Source organism: Brassica napus, chromosome A9 (assembly GCF_020379485.1).
Source record: "Brassica napus cultivar Da-Ae chromosome A9, Da-Ae, whole genome shotgun sequence".
In the NCBI taxonomy this organism is placed as follows: domain Eukaryota; kingdom Viridiplantae; phylum Streptophyta; class Magnoliopsida; order Brassicales; family Brassicaceae; genus Brassica; species Brassica napus.
The window spans coordinates 38579848-38602364 of NC_063442.1; the positions used below are offsets into that span (position 1 = coordinate 38579848).

A 22517-nucleotide genomic window follows, 5' to 3' on the forward strand; every position below is an offset into this window, starting at 1 on the left:
CCCTATATATAGTGAGGAAATTGGTAGCACTGAGTTTTGTCACGTTTTTCATAGTGACATTGATAAGGCCATCTGGAATCGGAGAGAACAGTTTCGTGAGATGTGGCAGGTGAAATTGTCATACTAATAGAGTTGAGAAAGAAAACATCATTTTTGGAAAAGAAAAATGGCGGCCACGATCTTATGGTCTGATTTTATATGACTTGAGGCTGAATAATTCCATTAGATGACTTGATTACAATACAATATAGCATGCATACGTGATTAGGGTTTTAATATTTAGTATTGTATGCTTTCCATAACTATATTCTACATATATAGATGCACCAATTTGGCTTATATAAGAGTTTGTTCTTGGAGTTGTTCCTGTGAAGACAAGACCATCAGTCAGGTTAGATATACATAGCATGTTAAGAGGGTAATATATATATTTCGTATAGTAGTACCTCTGTAACAAATAAGGCGTGGAAGCCATATGGGACCCTATGTGGCAGCTCCACCACTGCGACTGGCTCAGACGACATTGTTTTTGCGTCTATCACATTCACACATGATTTTCTGCCCATTTTTAGTCGTCATTATATTATCGTTCAGCACAGACACAAAAAGAAACAAATGCAAAACCGGTAAGGAAGCATGCATGTAAGTAAATAAGCACTATACCCTGTGTTTTCATCATGAACAAAGAATATCAAGTAACCGTCGTCTTCTTCTGCTGTCTCGCGCGGGACATATATTGGGTCTGAGCCATATATTCCGTGTCCCATCTTATATATTCCTTTGATATTGCCTCCTATTTGCAGCATTGTTTTGCTTGTCTCAGCTTCCGCATGCAGATCAAACTTGATAATTCCTGTAACCTTTGAAATGCCGTCCAGAAATGTTCCAATACCATATACATATCTCTGTTTCCTTAATACACCAAGAAAACAAAAGATGAGGTTTTCTTGCATGTTCAATACTCATGGACAAAGGTGAAATCATACTTTCCAGTGTAGGACTCATTGATTCTTGGGAAATCAACTGAAGATGCAGATAGTTTCTTCTGAGAAGCTGAGCCCGTTTTCATGTTGAATCTCATTTCATACCTGCGCAAGCAATAGTTGAGGACGGTGTTTTTGATTTAGGAGAGAGAATAGGAGATGTATCATGTCAGGGATCCTTACAGTTCGTTGCTAAAACTTCTAAGTACTTCTTCATCATTCCCACTGACCATGTCAAGATTTGGGTTCTCAAGGCGACAAGTGATAAGGACGACTTCTTCGTCTTCTTCCCAAGCATTGGCTGGAGATATAGGGAATCATTCATAGAAATTTAATTGGTACGTAGAATATAAGAAATGATCATATGAACCCTTAAACAGACATATAAAAGCACACACCGTTGTGGAATATAAAGCAGTTGGGAAGCTCAAACCATTTAATCATGAGCTCATCCTTGGCATACCGTGGAAGAACACCAAAACGAGCCTTTTTTGTAGGATCAAATGAGTATAGCATTTTCTTCTCTTTCACCATTTCCTTAGAATAAATTTCAAAAACGAAAATAATGAATGTATAACCAATGTTTATGACTCTCAAAGGAAGTATTAAAAAACAAGTGTCCCTTGTTTGCTTATAAATTAATAATCATCGTCTCTTGCACACCATTTCAACTAAACTATAAGGGAAGCAAAAATCTCTTGTAGGTGTAATCTTTAAATTTAATGAGTACCTTTGGCCTGAAGTGCATAGGAAGATCCATGAAGATTGAGTAATTCTCGGTAATTGCAAAATCATGCATCATGATTGGCTCTGATATAGTAATTGGAACAGGGTCATGCATAATACCATCTTTCGAGATCACTCGGTATATGAGATATGGTGGCATATGCGAATAGCCAAATGTAAACATTTCACCTGGACCGAGACAGCCCATCATGGGTCAACAGAAAGAGTAGCTCTCGTCTCTCACAGAAAAAAATTGAAGACTTACCCGTAACAGGGTCAACTTTTGGGTGGGCAGTGAAGGAATGGGTCAATCTCTTGTCATAATCTATCATACCAAGAGTTTGCAGGTCCCCATCTTCTAAAACTTTGATGACATCTATAAAGAAAGAGAATGACATATTTAGTGTCCTATCCAAATCTAAAAATATGATTTTTAAATAGAAGAAATAATGAGTAATTCTGGTAATAAAAACACACACATCAAATTCAATTATTATTTTTAGATTTTAAGCATAGCAGAGGAAATAGACCAAGTTCAATTATTATTTTTTTGGTGTAACCAAGTTCAATTATTTGCGACCACTTTGGACCATCCCAAGAAAAAGAAAAGAAAAACAAAATAGTTAGTAGAGGGTTTACAAGGCTTATCTGTCTCCTGTAATGCTAGAAGGTGTCCATGATGATATACGAGCGATGTATTAGCTGGTGCATGGAAGAAAAAAAAAGAATCAGAATTTGAAATAGTTGGGAGATAAAGTAGTATGGATGAAGTAACCAACCAGTTCCGTTTCCATAGGAGTCGTCCAATACTTTCAGTTTAGTTCTCAGATGTTGCATATTTGCCATAAGCAATCCGAAAATCCCTTTAAGGTCTCCAATCTGCAAAATTTTCAATGAAATAAAAAATGATTCGCCCATGCAATGCCGACTCATAAAAGGAGATGTGGCCAGTAAGAGGAACTGATCCGGTCACATTGAAATGGTAATGGTCATGTTGTTTCCACCTGACCTAAAGTAACTTGAATAAAAATTGAGCTGAAGATATCCTTTATATATTAATTGAGAAACATTACAACATTGTTTTATAACAACGTATCACCATAAAAATCAAATTCAGAATTTTTAGATAAATAAGTTGGTATATCTTAATTTATATTATAATTTTTATTAAACTAATTATTAAATAGATAAAATAGTGTACAAAATAATATTCTTGCACTTTTCTTAAATAAAAACTACGGAATTACCTAATATAATTAACGTATATATGACAATTAATGATTAAGAATAATAAATATTTGATAATAATTTTGTATCTTAGCTCTTTTAAGTTTAATTTTATATTATTAAAAGATACTAAACCACCACATTAATCATATAATAAAAAAAAATTTCTTATATGCTATATTTTGAATTTTTAAAACGACTATAAATTACTGAAAATGTTAAATGTCTCACACTAAACATTTGTGATCAATGGTTTAACTTTTCTTAGTAATAACATGATACAAATGAATATAAATCGTATAAATATGAAGTCTCATTTACTGGACATTCATATTATATGGTAATTTCTAAATTCGTATTGAAAAAGTATTGAAACCTAAATATTTTAATTTTGAAATTTGCATTCAAAAAATCGCACATTAGATTTATTTATACGATATAAATATTTATATTAAAATAAATTAGATTTGCATTCAATAATAAATATTTATATTAAAATATACTATATATCTAAATATTTATATTAAAATATACTATATATCTATGTCTATGTCAATGACATTTAGTTATATACCATGTAAAATAAATAAAATGATTGTTTTGATTTATTTTACCAAAAAAGTATTGTAAATAAACAAGATGTATTGTTTTATTTATGTATTTACTCTAATTTAATTATATACATAATACTTAAATAAATATAAATAAATAATAATAGATAAAAATTAGTTTTATATATAACATTTATTCCGCGCAATTGCGCGGATCTTACGCTAGTTTATAAATATTTGAAGGCATGCTTGTTTCCTCAGCTTTTTTTCAAAGCCGGCACTGGCCACCGGGATCTCCCATTTCTTAATAATTAAAGCACTCCATTTTCATATATATATATATATATATATATATATATATATATAATATTAAAAAAATAAATAAATATAAAAATAGGTTGAAGATAACAAAAAATATATCTTATGTGTATATTTTCGCTTCACTACAAAACTTATAAATATACCGATAAATTTTGATTTCTTTTTAATAACTCTTCTGAAAATATAAAAATTTTGAATCTAAATTTTGTTTTGCGTTATAGCCTATAAAAATGTTGAATCGGTCACTGGCCCTATGAGCAATGCAATTTTAGAAGATAAACTTTATATATATATATATTTAGAAGCTCACCTTCATCAATTTGGCAGCTCCAAAAAACTCTTCCTGCTTGAGACGTGATGTCTTAACGTACCGAGAAGAATACGTTGCTTTCCCCTCTTTGATGCGTACCCCATGTATCATTCTATAAAGTTATATGAGACATGGAGATTCATATAAGAGCAGGTAGTATCGGCACAAAATATTTGGGGCCCGTGACAAAAGAAAATAATTTGGGTTCTGTAATTGAAAAAAAAATTTAGTTCTAATTTACCTTTCCGAACTCTTTTAAATAAAAACATGTAAATATTTACTAGACTAATTAATTCAAAACTGATTATGTATACAAAATTATGTTGGACAAAAATGGAAAATTATATATCTAACAAGTTCTGCCTAAAAACTCTCATTTTGGCGTTAAGCAGCCCGTGGGTTTCGTGAGATAATCAAGGGGACTATGAACATGTAACAGGAAACCGTTAACGTACCCATCTCCATCAAACCTGAAAAGAGTTGAGGGAATCAAATATTATAAGTAAGAGGCCACTCATAAATTAATAATCCTTTAATTAAGAAAAAAACAAATGAAGAAGAGCACGTGCCAGAGATATCCAGCGACGGGATCAAACTTGGGATTTGGACCAACCCTCAGAAATTCACCATTCAAGCATTCCTGGTAATTAACAAAAAAGACAATCAGAAACTGTGAACTCTTAGAAAGAAATGATCAGATGTGGAGCTCTCTCACGGGAAGAAAGCCATGGACGGGGAGGTCCTTGACCGGAGGAGTTTCGTCTCGGAGGGGAGCGAAGTTGCCGGAGAGGTAGTTTAGAGGGAGAGAAGTATCGTGCATGAGCTTGACGAGGAGTGACTCAAGAAGATCGATAAGCTTAGAGGAGAAACCCTTTGAGGGTTTAGGGTTGACAGAGAGTATTCCATCATCACCAAGCTTCTCCTCCATGAATGTTTGATCAGAAACTGAATTGAGAAGTGAGCGTCTCCAGCGCAAAGAGCGAGAAAAATGCTGCAGAGCCCACGGACGGTGGTTGCTAAGATTATTGTGAGGGTAAGGATTGTTCTGATAATGTTTGGTGGCAGTGACCGAGTAATGGGGACGCTTTGGAAGCAAGAGATGTCTGTAGTGTAATCTAGAGGTGTGTCTAACTGAAGCGCCTCTAGGGCTGGACGGCGGTGAAAGAGAGAACATGTTGAAGAAGATGGTTATTGAGTATCTGGACAACTAAAACTGTGTGGATTTGGGAGATATATAAAGAAGAAACATAGAGAAAATGTTGTTCTTAAAGAAAATAAATGTTTGTGAACTACATGAACGATACACCATTACATGGCTACACATCTAGACAAAAATAATATATCAAAATTCACAGAAACTATATAATTCACATGATAATATCTCTGAACTATCTTATATATTAAAACTAGGGTCGGCCCGCCCTACGGGCGGGATGTTATTTCGAATAGTTAAAATAAATATTTAATATAAATTTTTATTAATTTAAAATTTAAATATTAGTTCAGCTCTGTATTTGTTTTTCTTTTTTTTTTAAGTCTAAAATATGGCTTTTGTTGTGGTTTTATAATTCAAAAAAAATTTCAATATTATTTAGAAAATAAAATGTGTATCAATGATATAGAGATATACAATCACATCCAATGTTGTCGTCAACCTAGATCTAATGTCTGGACTGTTCTGTTTATAATATCTGAGAAGGACATCGAGAAAGCATTGGCTTCAGAAGGAATATGAACAATGTGGCTACCGTCGTTGTTATTGACGGCTGAAAGGAGGGGCTCCAGTTTCTGAGGTTTTTCCTCGTCATTATCTACTCAAAAATTGACAATGTGAAGAGCGACACTATTCTTTTTGAACTTTTTCCCAACAACCTCCAAGGCATTCTTTTCATACTTGATTGGGCTAAAAAAATAGAAGCGCAACATAAGCATCAGATAGCTTTAAAAAAAAAAAAGAACAATAGGCAAGAAAGCTAATACCTTCCAGGGAAAACAATAATCATTTGGCTGTTGATTCTTGGTGTTACAGTTTTGCAAGTACCTGTGCTAAACACCTGTAAGAATGGCTTCCTTCTCCTCATCATCCAATCATTTTCCAAGTCCAGGAAGAGGAAAGGCGTGTATTAACACTTAGCCACTGAAATCCAACCATGTACATAAATAATCACCATCATTTTCAAGTAAACAAAGCGACAAAACATTAGAGAGTAGCTATTTCCTCTTAAACTTGGTCAAACGATGGTGTCGGTTTAAAAAGGTAGTCTTTTTCGGTTTGGTGTATGTAAAACGTATCTTCCTATCAAACTCTGTTAGAGAGTCAATTTCGCAATAGTAAATATTATAAACAATCAAATGAGAAAAGATATCATGGATATAGTGGAACTTACGGCTCCTCTTTCGATTTAGATATAATGTTTATGCTCTTTAGATCCTCATGATCAACACCACAAATCACTCCAATCTGTAACAGAAAAAAGATTTTAATCATATCAAATCAAATAAGATTAAAAAATCAATTTAACTAAAATAAACCTACCAAGAGTTAATGCGAAAGTTCTAAGAAGACGAAGACACGTTCATCGTTCTGCTACGTTGTTTAGTTGTCGGAAACTCAACTGCCGATCTAAACAGAGATCCGCAACTCTGCTTGAAATCAAAATCCTTTTACTTTATAATCCTCTCATGAACCCGACTGATCTTAATTTTACTCTAACTCCTTGAAATCAAAATCAGAGTAGGCGTAGTCAAGACTCTAATTCCTTTATCTGCAATGGCAAAACACGAAAAATCCCCTAAATTACAGATAAAAAGGACAATCCAAAAGCTCTAATGGAATAGAGTGTACCTGGGTTTTGGCACCGCAGAGAAGATTGACAGCTTTGGTTTGAGCCTATAATCTCTATTTCTCACCAACTCGAAGTTGTTGATGTATATCATAGTCCACTACACACAAAATCAAAATCCATGAATCATACTAAAATACTCAAAATCAGAAGCAGATGAAATTCAAAAATCACCTCGAGCAAATGTTGAAGATGAAGATAGTATAGTTTGAGAGATATAGAAGATGGTTTGGAGGGGAGCAAAGCATACTTTTTTATACTCGGAGAAACACCACATCTAAGAAGATTAACACATATTGAAGTGTAGATCGTGGATAAAGAAATTAAGAACATGTTCAATGCAGTGGATCTGGAAGCAAAATTAAGAACATATTGAACATGACTTTAAAAGCAAAATCACCTTAATAAAGATCTAAATTCAAAAGCTTGATAATGTTGAGATTACAAACCGAAATAGTTTAATCTTACCATGAACATGAGTTTAAGAACATAATCACCCTTGAATCCAGTAAGAGCATACCCAGCCCATCAGCTCCCCACGTTTATGGCTTTCAGAATCTGAGGAATTTCATCTCCTCTGCAAGAAAGGAAAGTCGATACACAGTCTCGATCTAGCAATTAGGGTTACAACGCGAAGCACCTCTCTTCTGGGCTGGATGCAGCCTCCTTTTTCAGAACCCAACACGCATCAAACAGAAAAAGCCCATCACGGTAAGCTTTAATGAAACGCAGCGCTTCAGACACGTGTTGCGTGTAGAAAGAACGACTTATCTAGCTGGCGGGTGACGTGGAGGCACCAGGATTGAGAGAACTGTACTTTATATATAAAGATAGAAGTCATGATTTTTTTCATGTATGATTTTCTTAATATAGACATCGTTTAGAAATCTTATTAAATGTATTTTATTAAGACTAATAATACATAGAATCTTTAAAATACTTTAATCATAATATCTTTTGATATATTTTCATTTTAAATATAAATATATTTATTTTAAAATTCTAACAAATCTGTTTAAAAGATTTTCACAAGATCTTCATCTTCAAAATTATATTTAAATATTTTTACTAATTTCAAAATTCATTTGAAATATTATTATACATTAATAAATTCAGTAATCGTTTATAAAATAAAAAATAAAAAATTATGTAGTATTTTATATATTAAATAATCATAATCAATCATATTAAAAAATTATTATATTGAGCTAAATATAATAAAATTGTATTAAATTTATAAATTTTATAAATTTTATTTTCGTAAGTATAAATATTTGTGTTAAAAAAATAAAATCTAATACATTGGTAAGATGGGTTAACATTAGCAAATTATATAATGCATGTATAAAAATTAACATGTATTTCTTTAAAGCTTATAATATAAAATATTTGTAACTACTTTAATCATAATATATTTTCATTTTAAATATTATATATATTTATATATTATATTTTAAAAATTCTAATAAATCTGTGTAAAAATATTTTAACAATAACTTAATGTATTTTAAGTTATCGTTTATAAAATAAAAAATAAATAAACTATATCATATTTTATCTACTTTATAGTCATGATCATGTTTTTTTTTTTTTGATCAAAGTCATGATCATGTTAAAATATAATTATTATACCTAAATAAATATGATAAAAATATATTCAATTGATAAATTTATAAATTTTATTTTCATAATATAAATGATTTATTTTAAAAATATAATATGGTGATGGAATGGCTTAAAATTAGCAAACTATATAATACATGTCTAAAAATTAACATATCATAGACTTTTGTATATCAATAATATATTATCTAAAATGAATAAGCATAAAAAATATTAGTAAAAAAATACATCTTTGAAACACGAGTCAGAATTTAGTATAAATATTTATTTAAAAAATAAAATATGATGATAGAACGGGTTAAAATTAGAAAACCATATAATACATGTCTAAAAATTAACATATCTTAGACTTTTGTATATAAAATAATATATTATCTAAAATGAATAAGCATAAAAAATATTAGTAAAAAAAATACAGCTTTGAAACACGGGTCAGAATTTAGTATAAATTAAATACAAAATAATTTTCAAATATGTTTTCTCATGAATATATTAATTTGTTTAATAACTAAATGAAAATACAATAAGATAAATATATAATAAGAAGTGAAAATACATACGGTTTTAAACAATTGATTAATTATAAAATTATTGTATTTGAAATAGTTATATAAACATTTAAGTATATGATTAACATTACAAATATATACCACTAATGTTTAAAAATAATAATTTATGTATAGAAAAGTGAAAACAAATATTCGTGTGGTTGCGCGGGTCAAAATCTAGTTATGTATTATGTTGTTAACACCAATATACATCATTCTGGTAGCCAAAAAGTGTTGGATTTGGAATCAGCCAACTTTTATTTTCCACATGTTTTGGTTGTATAACATTGCATTTGTATATGCTTGATCTGTGTATTTATTTTTATTTTTATTTTTGGTATATGTGTTATGATCCATTTTAACTTTTTAAGAGTTTAATTAACATAAATCTTATCAGATGTTGTTGAATTCCAAACCTGACACACATTTTAGCTATCAGAATGATAGTTGCGGTGTTAGCAACATAACACATAATAGTTCAAGGATGTTGTCATGTGAATCAAATAGTTCTTGTAGTTTTCGATACATTTCTTTTGTTTAGATTTGTATGTTGTGTTGATTGTTTGTGTAGATAACAATAAAAAAATTTCTTTTGAAATAAACAAATTTTCATATTCACTGATTGAAATAGACTTTCTGAAGAATATGTAAACCAAAATGGGAACTCGTGTTTATGCGAACGACATAAAACGGTTGACTCCGAGCACTATGTACAAAACTGTCCACCCATGTATTTTGAGTTCAGAGCACATGTGTCATCACAAAAGCGTCATATTTATCTTTGTTTCATAGAAACTCTTCAAGATAATTTGCAAATGCAGGTCATTCTTTAAGTTTACAAACCATCTTTACCAATTCAAAGATATCTGTCACAAATGTTACAGTTATCTGTCGGAAGGTTATCATGCATTCCATACCACATATAACAAATTCGAATTTCGAGTGCAAGGGTGTGAAGCAACTCCTTGTATTCCAAGCCCCCATCAAACCCTCTAACTTTGTAGCTTATTATACCACTCTTCAGAACAACACAAACTATTGGGAATACGGAATCAAAGGAGGCGTGTTTCACCTCTGCATATGGAGAGCTAGAAGCTCTTGGGCTATAGAAAGTATATTACAATATTCAATATATCAGCATTTTAGAACATAATGCAAAGATCTGATTTCAATGATTCAAGAACTAATACATGTCCAAGCTTTTTAATGAATGAAAGGAGTACGCTACTCTAAAAGAAAGATTTCAAAATTTTGAGATTGTTTACCATTATCAAGCAAAACAGGACGGTGTATTCATTAACTAAGACTGCACATATTTTTTACAGAGATTTGTTTTTCGTTGATTGTTTAGTTCCGATCTGGCTTGAGCAATAAAATAGATTTTTGATGTGAGAAAATCACTTAATTCAACGAGAAATAAATTTCAATTATAGTTGTTGTGTTGGTTTACATCATATGGTTTATAATATCATGTTCATCTCCTATGCAGAAAACTTGACATATATTCTTGGATGGCTTAAAGCAAAAAGGATATATAGTTATATACGCGAAATTTTCGTTAATACTCTCACATCGTTTATGAAGTTACTAAACCATATCATTAAACCATTATTAAACCATCTAAATAAATTTGATGCTGATAGATGCAATCCATGTTCGAAAACTCCGGTAAGACACCTGATTGAGCGCTGGCGAGACGCTCGACGTGTTTAAATCTGATGCTTAATAACTAATCTATTTATTTGGGACATAAATAAGACGAAATCACTCAACAATTTGATTATTTACAGTTGATGGCCGCCATGAAAATGGTTTGCACAGTCGCAAACTCTAAAAAAATATTGGGGAAGATGATGAGAAAATTACCATTATGCCACTCAGTAAATGAAAAAAATGAAAAAAAAAAAGCAAAATACGTTAGGGACAGGTCGAACAAAAGAACTCCAGAGTAAGGGGCGACTAATTTTTCCGTTACCACCTGCAAACGCAGCTTTTGCGGTTGGTAACAGTTGTTGGCGGTTTGCAACAATCATTCAAATCGCTCTAAACCGATTCAAACTGCCCCGAATCTCATAAATTCAAAAGCTGGCTTCAGCTAGCGTTTGTGGTTGCGGGAAGATAATTTTTTTTCTTTTTTTTAAATAAAATATATAGAAAATTAAAAATACTTAATAAAAAATTTAAAATTGAAATTATGAAAATATTAAAATATATCTATTATATTTTAATTAATATTATAAAATTTGATAATAAAAACATTTTCAATAAATTTTCAAAAATTATAATTATAATTTTCTAAATATAAATTTTATATTTATTATAATTTTATGATTTTTGATATTTTTATAATTATATTAAATATAAATATTATTTTTTTATTATTTGACTGTTACCGCATTTGGTAGTTTACCAGTCATAAGTCACCTGCAAATACACCAATTTTTAACCGTAGTAACATTCGTACAAATCTCTTAAAACCGCTAAAAACCACAATCGCCCGCATTCACAAACTTCCGTAACCGCAACCGCTGTGTTTGAACCAATCAGGCCCTAAAACCAGCATTTCTTCCCACTTGACCGTAGGATTTTAATGATATACATCACACACACGAAAACATATCACACTGGTGGTCTGGATTTTTTGCTTTTTTTACTTGGTAACATAAAACTGATATGTTGGTTCCCAGAAAAAAATAACAGGACTCTAGTGAAGTTTTTATTAATCATATATTATTTTACCACAAATCAAAATAATATTTATCGACAGCCCTAATTATAATTATAATCGCAATTGTTTTTTGTTGGTAATTTGTTCTAGCGTTTAGAAAATCATTTAAGAATCTATATTGTGTATTGTTAATAGAAAACTTCTTAAATAATGTAAAAACATTTAATTCAGTAGAGTAATATAGATGTTGTCACTGTAAAATCAGTAATGTTTTGCATATTATTTTTTAGCATATAATAAACATTTCAATATAACTAATAGATTATGATGAATATATGATACAAACGCCAGTTATAAACATGAAATAATAAGATCACCATTAATATTTTAAACTATGTTATGTAAATATAATAATATGTAATTTGTATTATGTTGAGACATCAAAAATACATAACACTTGAAAATGAGAAACAAATAAAAAGTGAACATGAAAAAAATTTACTATCCGTACGGGCACGCGGATCAAAAGCTAGTAATTACATTAATTGTCTTTTCATATTTCACTTAGTTTAACAATTTCATTAGTTATATTATCTTAACAATACATAACATCATTAATTATATTACTATAATAATAATAGTGCAGATTTTATTGATTAGTTAATCAATATTAAATTTGTGCTAATTATAAAATCAAAAATATAAAATAAATAGGTTTTGCATATGATTAAACATTCGGTTTGCTTTATTTTACTAATTTTTTATTTATTTTAGTTTCAATCGGTGGAAAATTACGTAGCTAAAAACACAATTCAAAAGCATGTTGTTTGTGAATAAAATAATAATTTAAATCAAAATAATAAAAAGGTATTACATTTATTGTCACTTAATTTTTCACTTTATATAATTGTTTTACTAAATAAAAAAAAACTCTTTCTCTTTCACTTAATTTAACCAAACACATTGAAAGAGTTATTTTTATTAATTTATAAAATCAGTTAGGCATGAACATTGACTATCCACTTAGGTACGGATTGTTTTTTTCGGGTATCGTTTTTTCTGTTTTGAAATTCTTCGCTTGAATATTATAAATTTATGTGTGGATTTAGAGTTGGATCATTCTGTGTATGGATGAATTCGGTTCAATGTATAAGAATCTAAAAATATCTAAATAACATATGTATCTAAAACGGGTTTGGATATTTGTATAAAAAATAACCATACTATCCGATTTGGTCCATGTCTTTTGAATACAATTAGTTATTTTACGATTCATCTAAAATATATAACACTAATTATGAAAAACAAATATCAATGTATACAAATGTAAAATGCGCGGGTCAGTTCCTAGTAAACATTATGGGCAAAAAATACCACTGTTTATAAACACGTTGGTGATTGAATATTTTTTATGGTATATAAATATCCGGTGATTAAATTTTTTTTTTTTTGAACTGAGTAATTAAATATCTTCTTGTCTCCATTTTGGACGTACCAATACAAGTATACAACTGGCATTGAGAAAACAAAAACATGTCGACGAAAAAAACAAAAAACAATAGATAGCAGTTGAAAGCAACTTGCTGTACAATCTACCATTTGTAGACAGAGAAACAACGTCTATCACAACAACATTATCATCTGGTCAAGTGGTGATTGCAATGATGAGTTACAGAGAAGTGAAGAATATGTTCATGGCAAGATAGGAAGCTATTTTTTAACTTCTTGTCAAGTTGGATAATCTAATCATTAGGCTCCTAAAGCTTCTTTGCTCTATCTTGTTTTCTTTTTTTTTTACCAAGATAGAGTAGACTCTAGATTTAATTTTTTGTAAATCTCAAACATCATTAATATGATATTAGCAGTCTTAGCAAGCAAAAAAAACACTTGAAAGCAACTGGCATCAGCGCGTCACTACTAAGGATTTTCCTTATCTCTTTTCTAGACATATCAATCAATACAACATCAACAAGTAGCAACTTGCAGAAAAATAAATTAAACTTAAAATAATTGATTGGAATATCTCATATTTAAAATGAGGTCACCAACTAGTGGTAGCAAACTTTCAGTAACTTGTGGGAAACTCAAAGAGAAAGTCGAAAAGTTATGTATACAAACAATGGGGAAAATGGTTGTATACACTCCATCAATTTGCGTTGTGCTTTTTTAAACTCAAACAAAACATACGTGCGAAATCGTTCATAAATCTTTTTAAAAAAATTCGACCCAAATTTTATTATGTAACATAAAATCTTACTTTGACTAACTTATCATTAGTCAACCGTTAAACTATGTTTAGTCGAATAAGAAAAAAGTGCTGATTTCAATCTGTACAATTTTGGGTAAGTGCGATTTCATACCCAAACTGAACAATAATTTGAATTTCATACCCACTTTAATATTAACATAAAAACTACTTAAACTAATGTTTGGTTAGTCAACCGACACCATTTTAACTAAACTAATTAAAACACTAACTATGACTCGACCCACGCCTAGAAACTGAGCATTAAACCACTGCACTGAGACAAATTTTGTAAAATCTACATATATACTAAATTATATAGGTATCAAAACGAGTAAATAAATCACTAGCTTCTTCTCCCTCTGGCTATCTCTCTCTCAGTTGCCAATTTCAGAAGTTTCAGTCTTTATGAAGTTTTATTTTGATAGTAATGAACATTTTAAAATCACATGAGAAGGTAATGTTGGGAGCCAAAAAGAGTAGCTCCGGCTATAACACGTAGACAAGAGAAGGGATTAGTTTCTTCGTCTAAAAATGAATTAGCATGAACTGAGGGATTATCAAACCCAAGAAATCGAATCCATTTGATCAGGGATCGATCCGCCACGAACGTGAGTAAACCTAGTATCGAGAAGAAGTAAAACAATGGTGTAACATGAAAGAGAGCGAACAAGACAAAGATATAAGTTAGTATATATGTAAATATGACAACAGTTACTGACCTGATGGTAAAGTGTTCGTTTAATTCACTTGTCTAGCGTGGGTTTGACCCTCCAAGTGACGGAATTTTATTATTTTTGCTAAAACAACGTCGTTTTAACTCTTCCTCGATATGTCATCTCTGCCTAAACACTGACTCGCTAAAAAATAACGGTCATAGTAGTTTTTTTATGAAATTCAAACTATCGTTCAGTTCGGGTATGAAATTCAAATTATTGTTCAGTTTGGGTATGAAATCACACTTACTCTTTGTTCAGGTCTAAAAAGACATGACCAAAATTGTACAGGTTGAAATCGGCACTTTTCCTTTATCCGATTAAGCATGGTTTAACGGTTGACTAACGATAAGTTAGTCAACATAGAATTTCATGTTACGGAGTCAAGTTTGTGGTGTAGCTTGATGTATTGTACATGCAGGTGTAGAGACATGCTAGGCAGGGAGTGGCGAACAACTTAACCCGGTTTCTTGCAAGGTTCGGTGGTGGTGGTAGTGGGTGCTTTGCTCGGTTTCAAGCGTTGTGTGGGGTCGTGTATAAGCCCAGCTTTAATGGCGATTGCAAGGCTGTGTGGTAAGTATCTGGAATCGTCCATAATGGTCGTCGAGCGCTTCATAGACATAGACAGTGACGGTTATAAGCTCGTGGAGTTTATCAAAGGTTGAAAACGGCAACCGATTCCAAAAAAGTTTGAAAAACGGATTAGCGGAATGTGCCGGGTTTAGTGGGCGGGCGAAACTAGTTTTGTAATAGTTTGACTTTGAAAATTTTGTTCAAAGCAAGTTTGTAACCGGTTCTGAATTCTCAATTGTTCGGGTTGAATATATATTTATTAATTCAAAAAAAAAAAAACTATACGAGGCATCAAGGCTGAATATACGTATATCGTACCGTATACTAAAGCTATCGTATTTGTCTATTTGTCTATATTGATCTGCTTCCCTGTATATCAGCACATATCTAATCACCAGAGATAATAAGACACATTACATATTTACATTCTTACAGCAGGTGATTACAGATACAAGGAAAGTCTAGGGACATGGTTTTCGTCTAGGAGCTGAGGTTGGTTATGAAGTAAATTGTCAAAGCACTATCCAAAATTCTACCAAACGTTACATAACTTGCCTAATTGCGTAACTTGGAATAACTTAATCAATAAAATGACAAACACTACTGTTCAGAAGAAATGGTAGGTGAGCTTTATAGCTTCGTCATCTCTGGAATATATGCACCAGTTTTGCTTATATTAGAGTTTGTTCCTGGAGTTGTCTCTGTGGAGACAATGGTACAGTTAGGTATGCATCGTTTATAAATAGGAGAGTATATGGATGTAGTTTAGAAGTACCTCTGTAACAAACAGGGCGTGAAAGCCATATGGGACCCTATGTGGCAGTTCCACTATTGCGACTGGCTCAGCTGACATTGTTCTTGCGTCTATCACATTCACACATGATTTTCTGTCCATTTTCAGTCATCATCATATTATTTTACCATCAAGACGCAAAAAGAAACAAATACTAATTGTTAAGGAAGTAGTAGGGAGAGCCATAAGTAATACCCTGTGTTTTCGTCATGAACAAAGAATATCAAGTAACCGTCGTCTTCCTCCGCTGACTCGCGCGGGACATATATAGCGTCCGAACAATATATTCCTTGTCCCAGCTTATATATTCCTTTGATATTTCCTCCTACCTGCAGTATCCTGTTGCCTGTCTCAGCTTCCGCATGCAGATCAAGCTTGATAATTCCTGTAACCTTTGAAATGCCGTCCAGAAATGTTCCATAACCATATACATATCTATTTTTCCTAAATGCACCCAAGAAAAAAAAAAAGAGAAATGATGAGGTTTCCTTGCATATATTAGTCAACATTTGAGTAAAAGGGTGAGATTCTTACTTTCCAGTGTAGCACTCGTTGATTCTTGGGAAATAATTTGAAGATGCGGATAGTTTCTTCTGAGAAGCTGAGCCCGTTTTCATGTTGAATCTCATTTCGTACCTGCACAAGCAAATAGTTGAGGTGCGTATCTTGTTTACGAGGGAGCAGAAGAGATGTATGTAACAGGTCAGTGATTCTTACAGTTCGTTGCTAAAACTTTCAAGTATTTCTTCCACGTTCCCGCTGACCATGTCAAGATTTGGATTTTCAAGTCGACAAGTGATGAGGACGACTTCATCCTCTTCTTCCCAAGCATTGGCTGGAGATATAGGGAGCGTATTACAGAAGTTTATTTGGTACATAGAATATAAAATTATGATTTAAACAGATATATCAATACACTCACCGTTGTGGAATATAAAGCAGTTAGGAAGCTCAAACCATCTAATCATGAGGTCATCCTTGGCATAGCGTGGAAGAACACCAAAACGAGCATTTTTTGTGGGATCAAATGAATATATCATTTTCTTCTCTTTAACCATTTCCTTCATAAAAAATACATTTACTTGAAATCATTTGCAAAGACACAAGAATGAATGTATAGGGGAGTCAGACACTTTATGACTTTCTCATAGGAAGTATAAAAATAAGCATCCCATGTTTGCTTTATAATTTGTCATATCTTGCACACAATTTCAACAAACTATATGGGAAACAAAATTCTCTTGTAGGTGTAACCTTTAAAATTGATGAGTACCTCTGGCCTAAAGTGCATAGGAAGATCCATGAAGATTGCGTAAGTCTCGGTAATAGCAAAATCATGCATCATGACTGGCTTTGAGATAGTAATTGGGACTGGGTCATGCATAATGCCATCTTTCGAGATCACTCTGTATGTGAGGTAAGGTGGCATAGGCGAACACCCAAATGTAAACATTTCACCTGTAAAGAGATAGGGCACATCATGGGTCAACAGAAATACTATATCATGTTTCTCAGGAAAAATTGAAGACTTACCCGTAACAGGGTCAACTTTGGGGTGGGCAGTGAAGGAGTGGGTCAATCTCTTGTCATAATCTGTCATGCCAAGAGTTTGAAGGTCTCCATCTTCCAAAACCTTGATAACGTCTACAAAATGGAAAGAGAATATAATGGCTTCAACTTTTACTACAAGAAAATATGGTTAGTCCTAACTAGATTATGTCTCGATTTTCTAATGCCAATTATTAAGGACGACTATTATGTGTTTTGTCAAGGGAGTTTCCGTGTTAGCTGGAGATGTCTCTTTTGGGTGGACTAGCCGGCGAGCACATGATTAGTGTCCTATTCATTGGGAAAATTATTGAAACTTATCCATAATTATCCAAAAACTTAAACCGAATTGAATCCAAGTTGGAGTCATTTTTTTCTTGGATATTAGCTAATTCTTAATCTTGTTATCCAAACCAAACAGAAAGCCAAAATAACAAAACTAAAACAGAGCCGATTTTCATAAAGATACATGAAAACCGAGAAAACCAACCCGAACTCCCAGAACTAAGAAGAGGGCTTACACGGCTTATCCGTCTCCTGCAATGCTAGAAGCTTTCCATGGTGATATATGAGCGATGTATTAGCTGGTACGTCGAAAAATAGTGTGAATATACTTAGCTGGGGATAGAGTAGCAGGGATGAAGTAACCAACCAGTTCCATTTCCGTAAGAGTCGTCCAATACTTTCAATTTAATTCTCAGTTGTTGCATAATGACCATAACCAATCCGAAAAACCCCTTAAGGTCCCCAATCTGAAAACGAAAAAGAGCACAAATGATTTTCGCCACAAGTTCCCATGCAGTTGCCGTAGACAACGCGCAAGCACTAGACGGTGGTAGAACGTTTTCAATTTTATGTCAATTATATTCAGACGCTTAAAGATGTTTAGGTGGATATTATGCGAGGCACTTATATTATTTAAATTAATTATTAAGTATTTATGTATCAAAATCTATATATTTGAGTTTTAAAAAAAAATCTATATATCTACTCTATTAAAATAGAAGTCACAACATCATTTCATGTGTGATTTTTTAAGTTGGACCATTCCTTAAAAAAAAACTTAAATGAATTTTTTTATACATATTTGAATTATTCTAACTATTCTAAGAAAATCAAATAGATATTCCTATATTTTCTCTTAATTACATTTGAATAAAATCTTTTCATATCTTTTTTTACAATATAAATATGTATTTCGTATTTATTTAAAATATAAATGTTTATTTTGTTTTTCACTTGACAAACCTTTTAAATAATATATTAATTTCGTAATTATTTAAAATATTAATTTATATTTCATTTTTTACTAAAATAAACCTTTTAAGTATGTAATTAATTTTTTGATTATATTAAACTCATGTACAATTTTTATTAATTTATGATATTAATTTAACATAATATTTTCAATTAAGTCTCTCATCTCTAATATTTAAGATTTGTTAATTTAGAATTTTGTACCACACTGCTGAAAATATGCTATCAATATGAATGATCGGTCTAGAAATGCTATTTTGAAAGTACATTCCTTTTTTGTTATTATAGTGGCCGGTTTAGTTTTATTTTCAATAATAGAAGTATATGGCTACTTTGTTTACAAAAAAAAGATAATTAAGTTTATTTTTATATAGACCATATCTATAAATTATTCATTAATATATATTTTTTTGTTTCTTTTATCTTGTGCAATAGATATTGTACCAATTTATGTCATTAACATAAATGACAGATGAATGATTGAAAAAAATATCTTTCATGTGATTATTTTGTTTTCAGTGTGTTTATTATCAAATTTAGTTGTAAGTTTAAGTGTTAATTATATAACATGATGTATGATGGATGAATAATTTCAAATAAAAGTTTAACATTGAAAATTTCATTGTAAATAATCCAAGAGTTTTGGGATTAAAAAAGTCTAACACCAATAGACAACATAAGAAACCTCAAAAACATAGATAATAATGAGAAAATTCATGTTTACAAGATCAAAAACAAACACAATGCATTACAATTTCCGATTTAATAATTTAAATGAAGCGGACGTGTTATAAAGTACGGTACTTAATATAGGTTATTCAGTCAAAGATTAAATTCATACAAATAATTCGATCAACATATATGTATGACCAAAACCTAAAATACAAGTATAATCATATAGAAATTAGCATTTAAGTTAATATAAAATTGAACAGAATTTGTCGTAAATATCATATAATTTAAGGTTTTAGTTAGTGTTCATGTTTTAATAAAAGATATCACTAATAATTTGAAACACTAAATTAAATAACTGCATGCAAACTATAAAAATTGTTGGTTTTAAAAATATTAAATTAAACTATTAGTAATATAGTAAATGTTAAATCAAATATTTATATATATAAAAATGAAAAATAATCACCCGCACGGTTGTGCGGGTCGATATCTAGTTTGATTTATTTGCGAAATAGTTCTAAATTTATATGTGTATGGTCTTTTATATTTTAAACATATGTGGTATTATATGAAATCATTTATATATGCTAAACCATATTTTTCACACGAATTGTATTATTAAGTATATTTTATTTTCACATTTCTAAAAATAATGACCTTCATCAATTTGGCATCTCCGAAAAACTCTTCCTGCTGGAGACGTGATGTCTTAACGAATCGAGAAACGTAAGTTGCTTTCCCATCTTTGATGCGTACCCCATGTATCATTCTGCGAAGTTATAGAAAAATGAAGTAATTGACAAAAAAATAACAGAAGATTCATGCATGTGAGAGCAAGGGCGTCAGATACTTTGGGACCATCACTAAACAGTGGCCGAGCTAGGATATTATTATGTGGGTCAGATCCATGTGAGTTTTTGAAAATAATTTTTTTTGCATATATTTCCTATAGAAGAAACATATGATGAATTTTGTTTATTGACCCTTGTAAATACTTGTATAATTAGTTTGACCCCTGTAAATTTCTTTTCCCTCCGCTACTGTCACTAAATTTGAGTATTTTATTATAAATCCGAAGAAACAAATTAAAATTAATAAAACAAATTAAAACCAGATTAGAACTTGTAGATATCTGTATAATTTTTTTTATTTCTATATCCAAAATATCTCAAGCGGATCTCAATTAAATAGGGATTGAATTGGGCGCTTGGATAAATTAATAAAAAATTTTTACCAAAAATATCAATTATATTTATATATAAAATAACCAAATATCTATAAATACAATTTATAAATTTACTAAAAATATTAGAAAAACAAAATTACTCATATTTTTCAAGCTTTCCGAAATATCTGAATTTATCTTAATATTTTTATCTAAAATATCTAAAACAATTCAAATGATCCGATACTTTATCCAGATCATTAGAATTACCCTAAATTTTACTCAAATATCCAAAAAACCTTACTGAATGCTATACATAACCCTCACAAAAACAGAGAGAGAGAAGTTGGCTTCTATAATCCAACCAGTTGTAGTTTTAATTTACTTTTTGCATTTATAGAAAAAATGGTTATGGTAACACAAATAATATATCTAAAAAACACTCTTCCTAAAAACTATCATTTTTATCTTTGAAAACAAACTTATATTCAGAATCCTTAAAAAAAAGAGAGAGATTGGATCCCTCTGACATGAGACACGGAACTGGCTCCCAAGCCCTCCCTCTGAGCCGTTCCCGTGTGAGAGAGTAGAGATAGGTGAAAAATGAATGAGAAACATAAGCGGTGAGGGGATCAAACATAACCTACCCATCTCCATCAAACCTGAAAAGAACATAGGGAAGAATGTATATTTATATGTTGGAAGCGACAATACCATGATGATATTTTAATTTAGAAAAAAACATGGAAGAAGAGAACGTGCCAGTGATATCCAGCGAGAGGATCAAACTTGGGATTTGGACCAACTCTAAGAAATATACCATTCAAGCATTCCTGATAATTAACAAAAAACACTATCAGAAACAGTGAACCCATGGAAATAAATGATCAGAGTGGTGGAGCTCTCTCACGGGAAGAAAGCCATGGACGTGGAGGTCCTTGACCGGAGGTGTTTCGTCTCGGAGGGGAGCAAAGTTGCCTGAGAGGTAGTGCAGAGGGAGAGAAGCATCGTGCATGAGCTTGACAACGAGTGCCTCAAGAAGATCGATAAGCTTAGAGGAAAAACACTTGGAGGGTTTAGGATTGACAGAGAGTATGCTATCATCACTGAGCTTTTCCCCCATGAATGTTTGATCAGAAACTGAACTGAGAAGCGAAAGTCTCCAGCGCGAAGAAGGAGAGAAACGCTGCAGAGCCCACGGACGGTGGTTGCTAAGCTGATTCTGAGGATAAGAGTTGTTCTGATAAGGTTTAGTGCCAATAATGGAAGCGTCTGTGGAGGTTAACGGCGGCGTAAGAGAGGGCATGCTGAAGATGGTGCTTCTCATAAGTTTAACTGTTTCAGAAATTGACAAATTTTAAATTAGGTGATCATGATCAACGCCGCTTGGCGTTAGTTTATATAGGATAACAATTCATTTATTGAAAATGTGCGATTTATACTTTTCATATTTTTTATGAAATGTCAATGATAATAAATATCCTTCTTTGTGACAAAAAATAAAATAAAATAGAAGTGCTTCTATTTTTCTATAGAGATAACTACTAAAATAATGTGTAAAATGTTGAAATTAATAAAAAGGCTCAAAGAGCTATGAATCCAAAAAGTGTGAAAAATTATTTAAAACATAGTATTTTTTACAATAAAAATCACATTGATAATAAAATAACTAAATAATAATATTATAATAACATGATAATAAAAGTAAAATAAATTTCTTGTGACTGATATTTATAACTTTTATG

At 31.2% G+C, this 22517-nt stretch overlaps 2 protein-coding genes and 1 long non-coding RNA gene across 4 annotated transcripts; all 3 read right to left on the reverse strand.

The window, feature by feature from the left end:
• Positions 1-197: 197 nt before the first annotated feature.
• On the reverse strand, positions 198-5432 carry LOC106368588 (carotenoid 9,10(9',10')-cleavage dioxygenase 1-like). 2 transcript variants are annotated; one of them, XM_013808586.3, is made up of 14 exons: positions 4834-5418; positions 4688-4758; positions 4574-4588; positions 4119-4230; positions 2489-2588; positions 2349-2411; positions 1975-2085; positions 1714-1898; positions 1382-1520; positions 1167-1284; positions 987-1088; positions 664-912; positions 447-558; positions 198-366 (listed from the first exon to the last, which is right to left on the reverse strand). In XM_013808586.3, the coding sequence occupies exons 1-14, from the start codon at positions 5290-5292 to the stop codon at positions 337-339; spliced, it is 1866 nt and encodes a 621-aa protein (XP_013664040.2). In that variant the 5' UTR covers positions 5293-5418; the 3' UTR covers positions 198-336. The 2 variants fall into 2 exon arrangements, 1 of the variants encoding a protein (XP_013664040.2); XR_007316637.1 differs by lacking the exon at positions 198-366 and having other exon boundaries at positions 450-558; positions 664-905; positions 4834-5432.
• Positions 5433-5743: 311 nt separating this feature from the next.
• LOC111214733 lies at positions 5744-6964 on the reverse strand. Its single transcript, XR_007316638.1, has 3 exons — positions 6655-6964; positions 6506-6579; positions 5744-6255 (listed from the first exon to the last, which is right to left on the reverse strand). It is a non-coding gene; the product is annotated as an uncharacterized LOC111214733 (long non-coding RNA).
• An 8761-nt stretch (positions 6965-15725) lies between these two features.
• Positions 15726-22179, reverse strand: LOC106368590 (carotenoid 9,10(9',10')-cleavage dioxygenase 1). Its single transcript, XM_013808587.3, has 14 exons — positions 21683-22179; positions 21535-21605; positions 21420-21434; positions 20265-20376; positions 18328-18427; positions 18197-18259; positions 17661-17771; positions 17401-17585; positions 17050-17188; positions 16845-16962; positions 16662-16763; positions 16323-16571; positions 16110-16221; positions 15726-16035 (listed from the first exon to the last, which is right to left on the reverse strand). Exons 1-14 carry the CDS (start codon positions 22097-22099, stop codon positions 16006-16008), a joined length of 1824 nt encoding a protein of 607 aa, XP_013664041.2. The 5' UTR covers positions 22100-22179; the 3' UTR covers positions 15726-16005.
• Between the last annotated feature and the right edge of the window lie 338 nt (positions 22180-22517).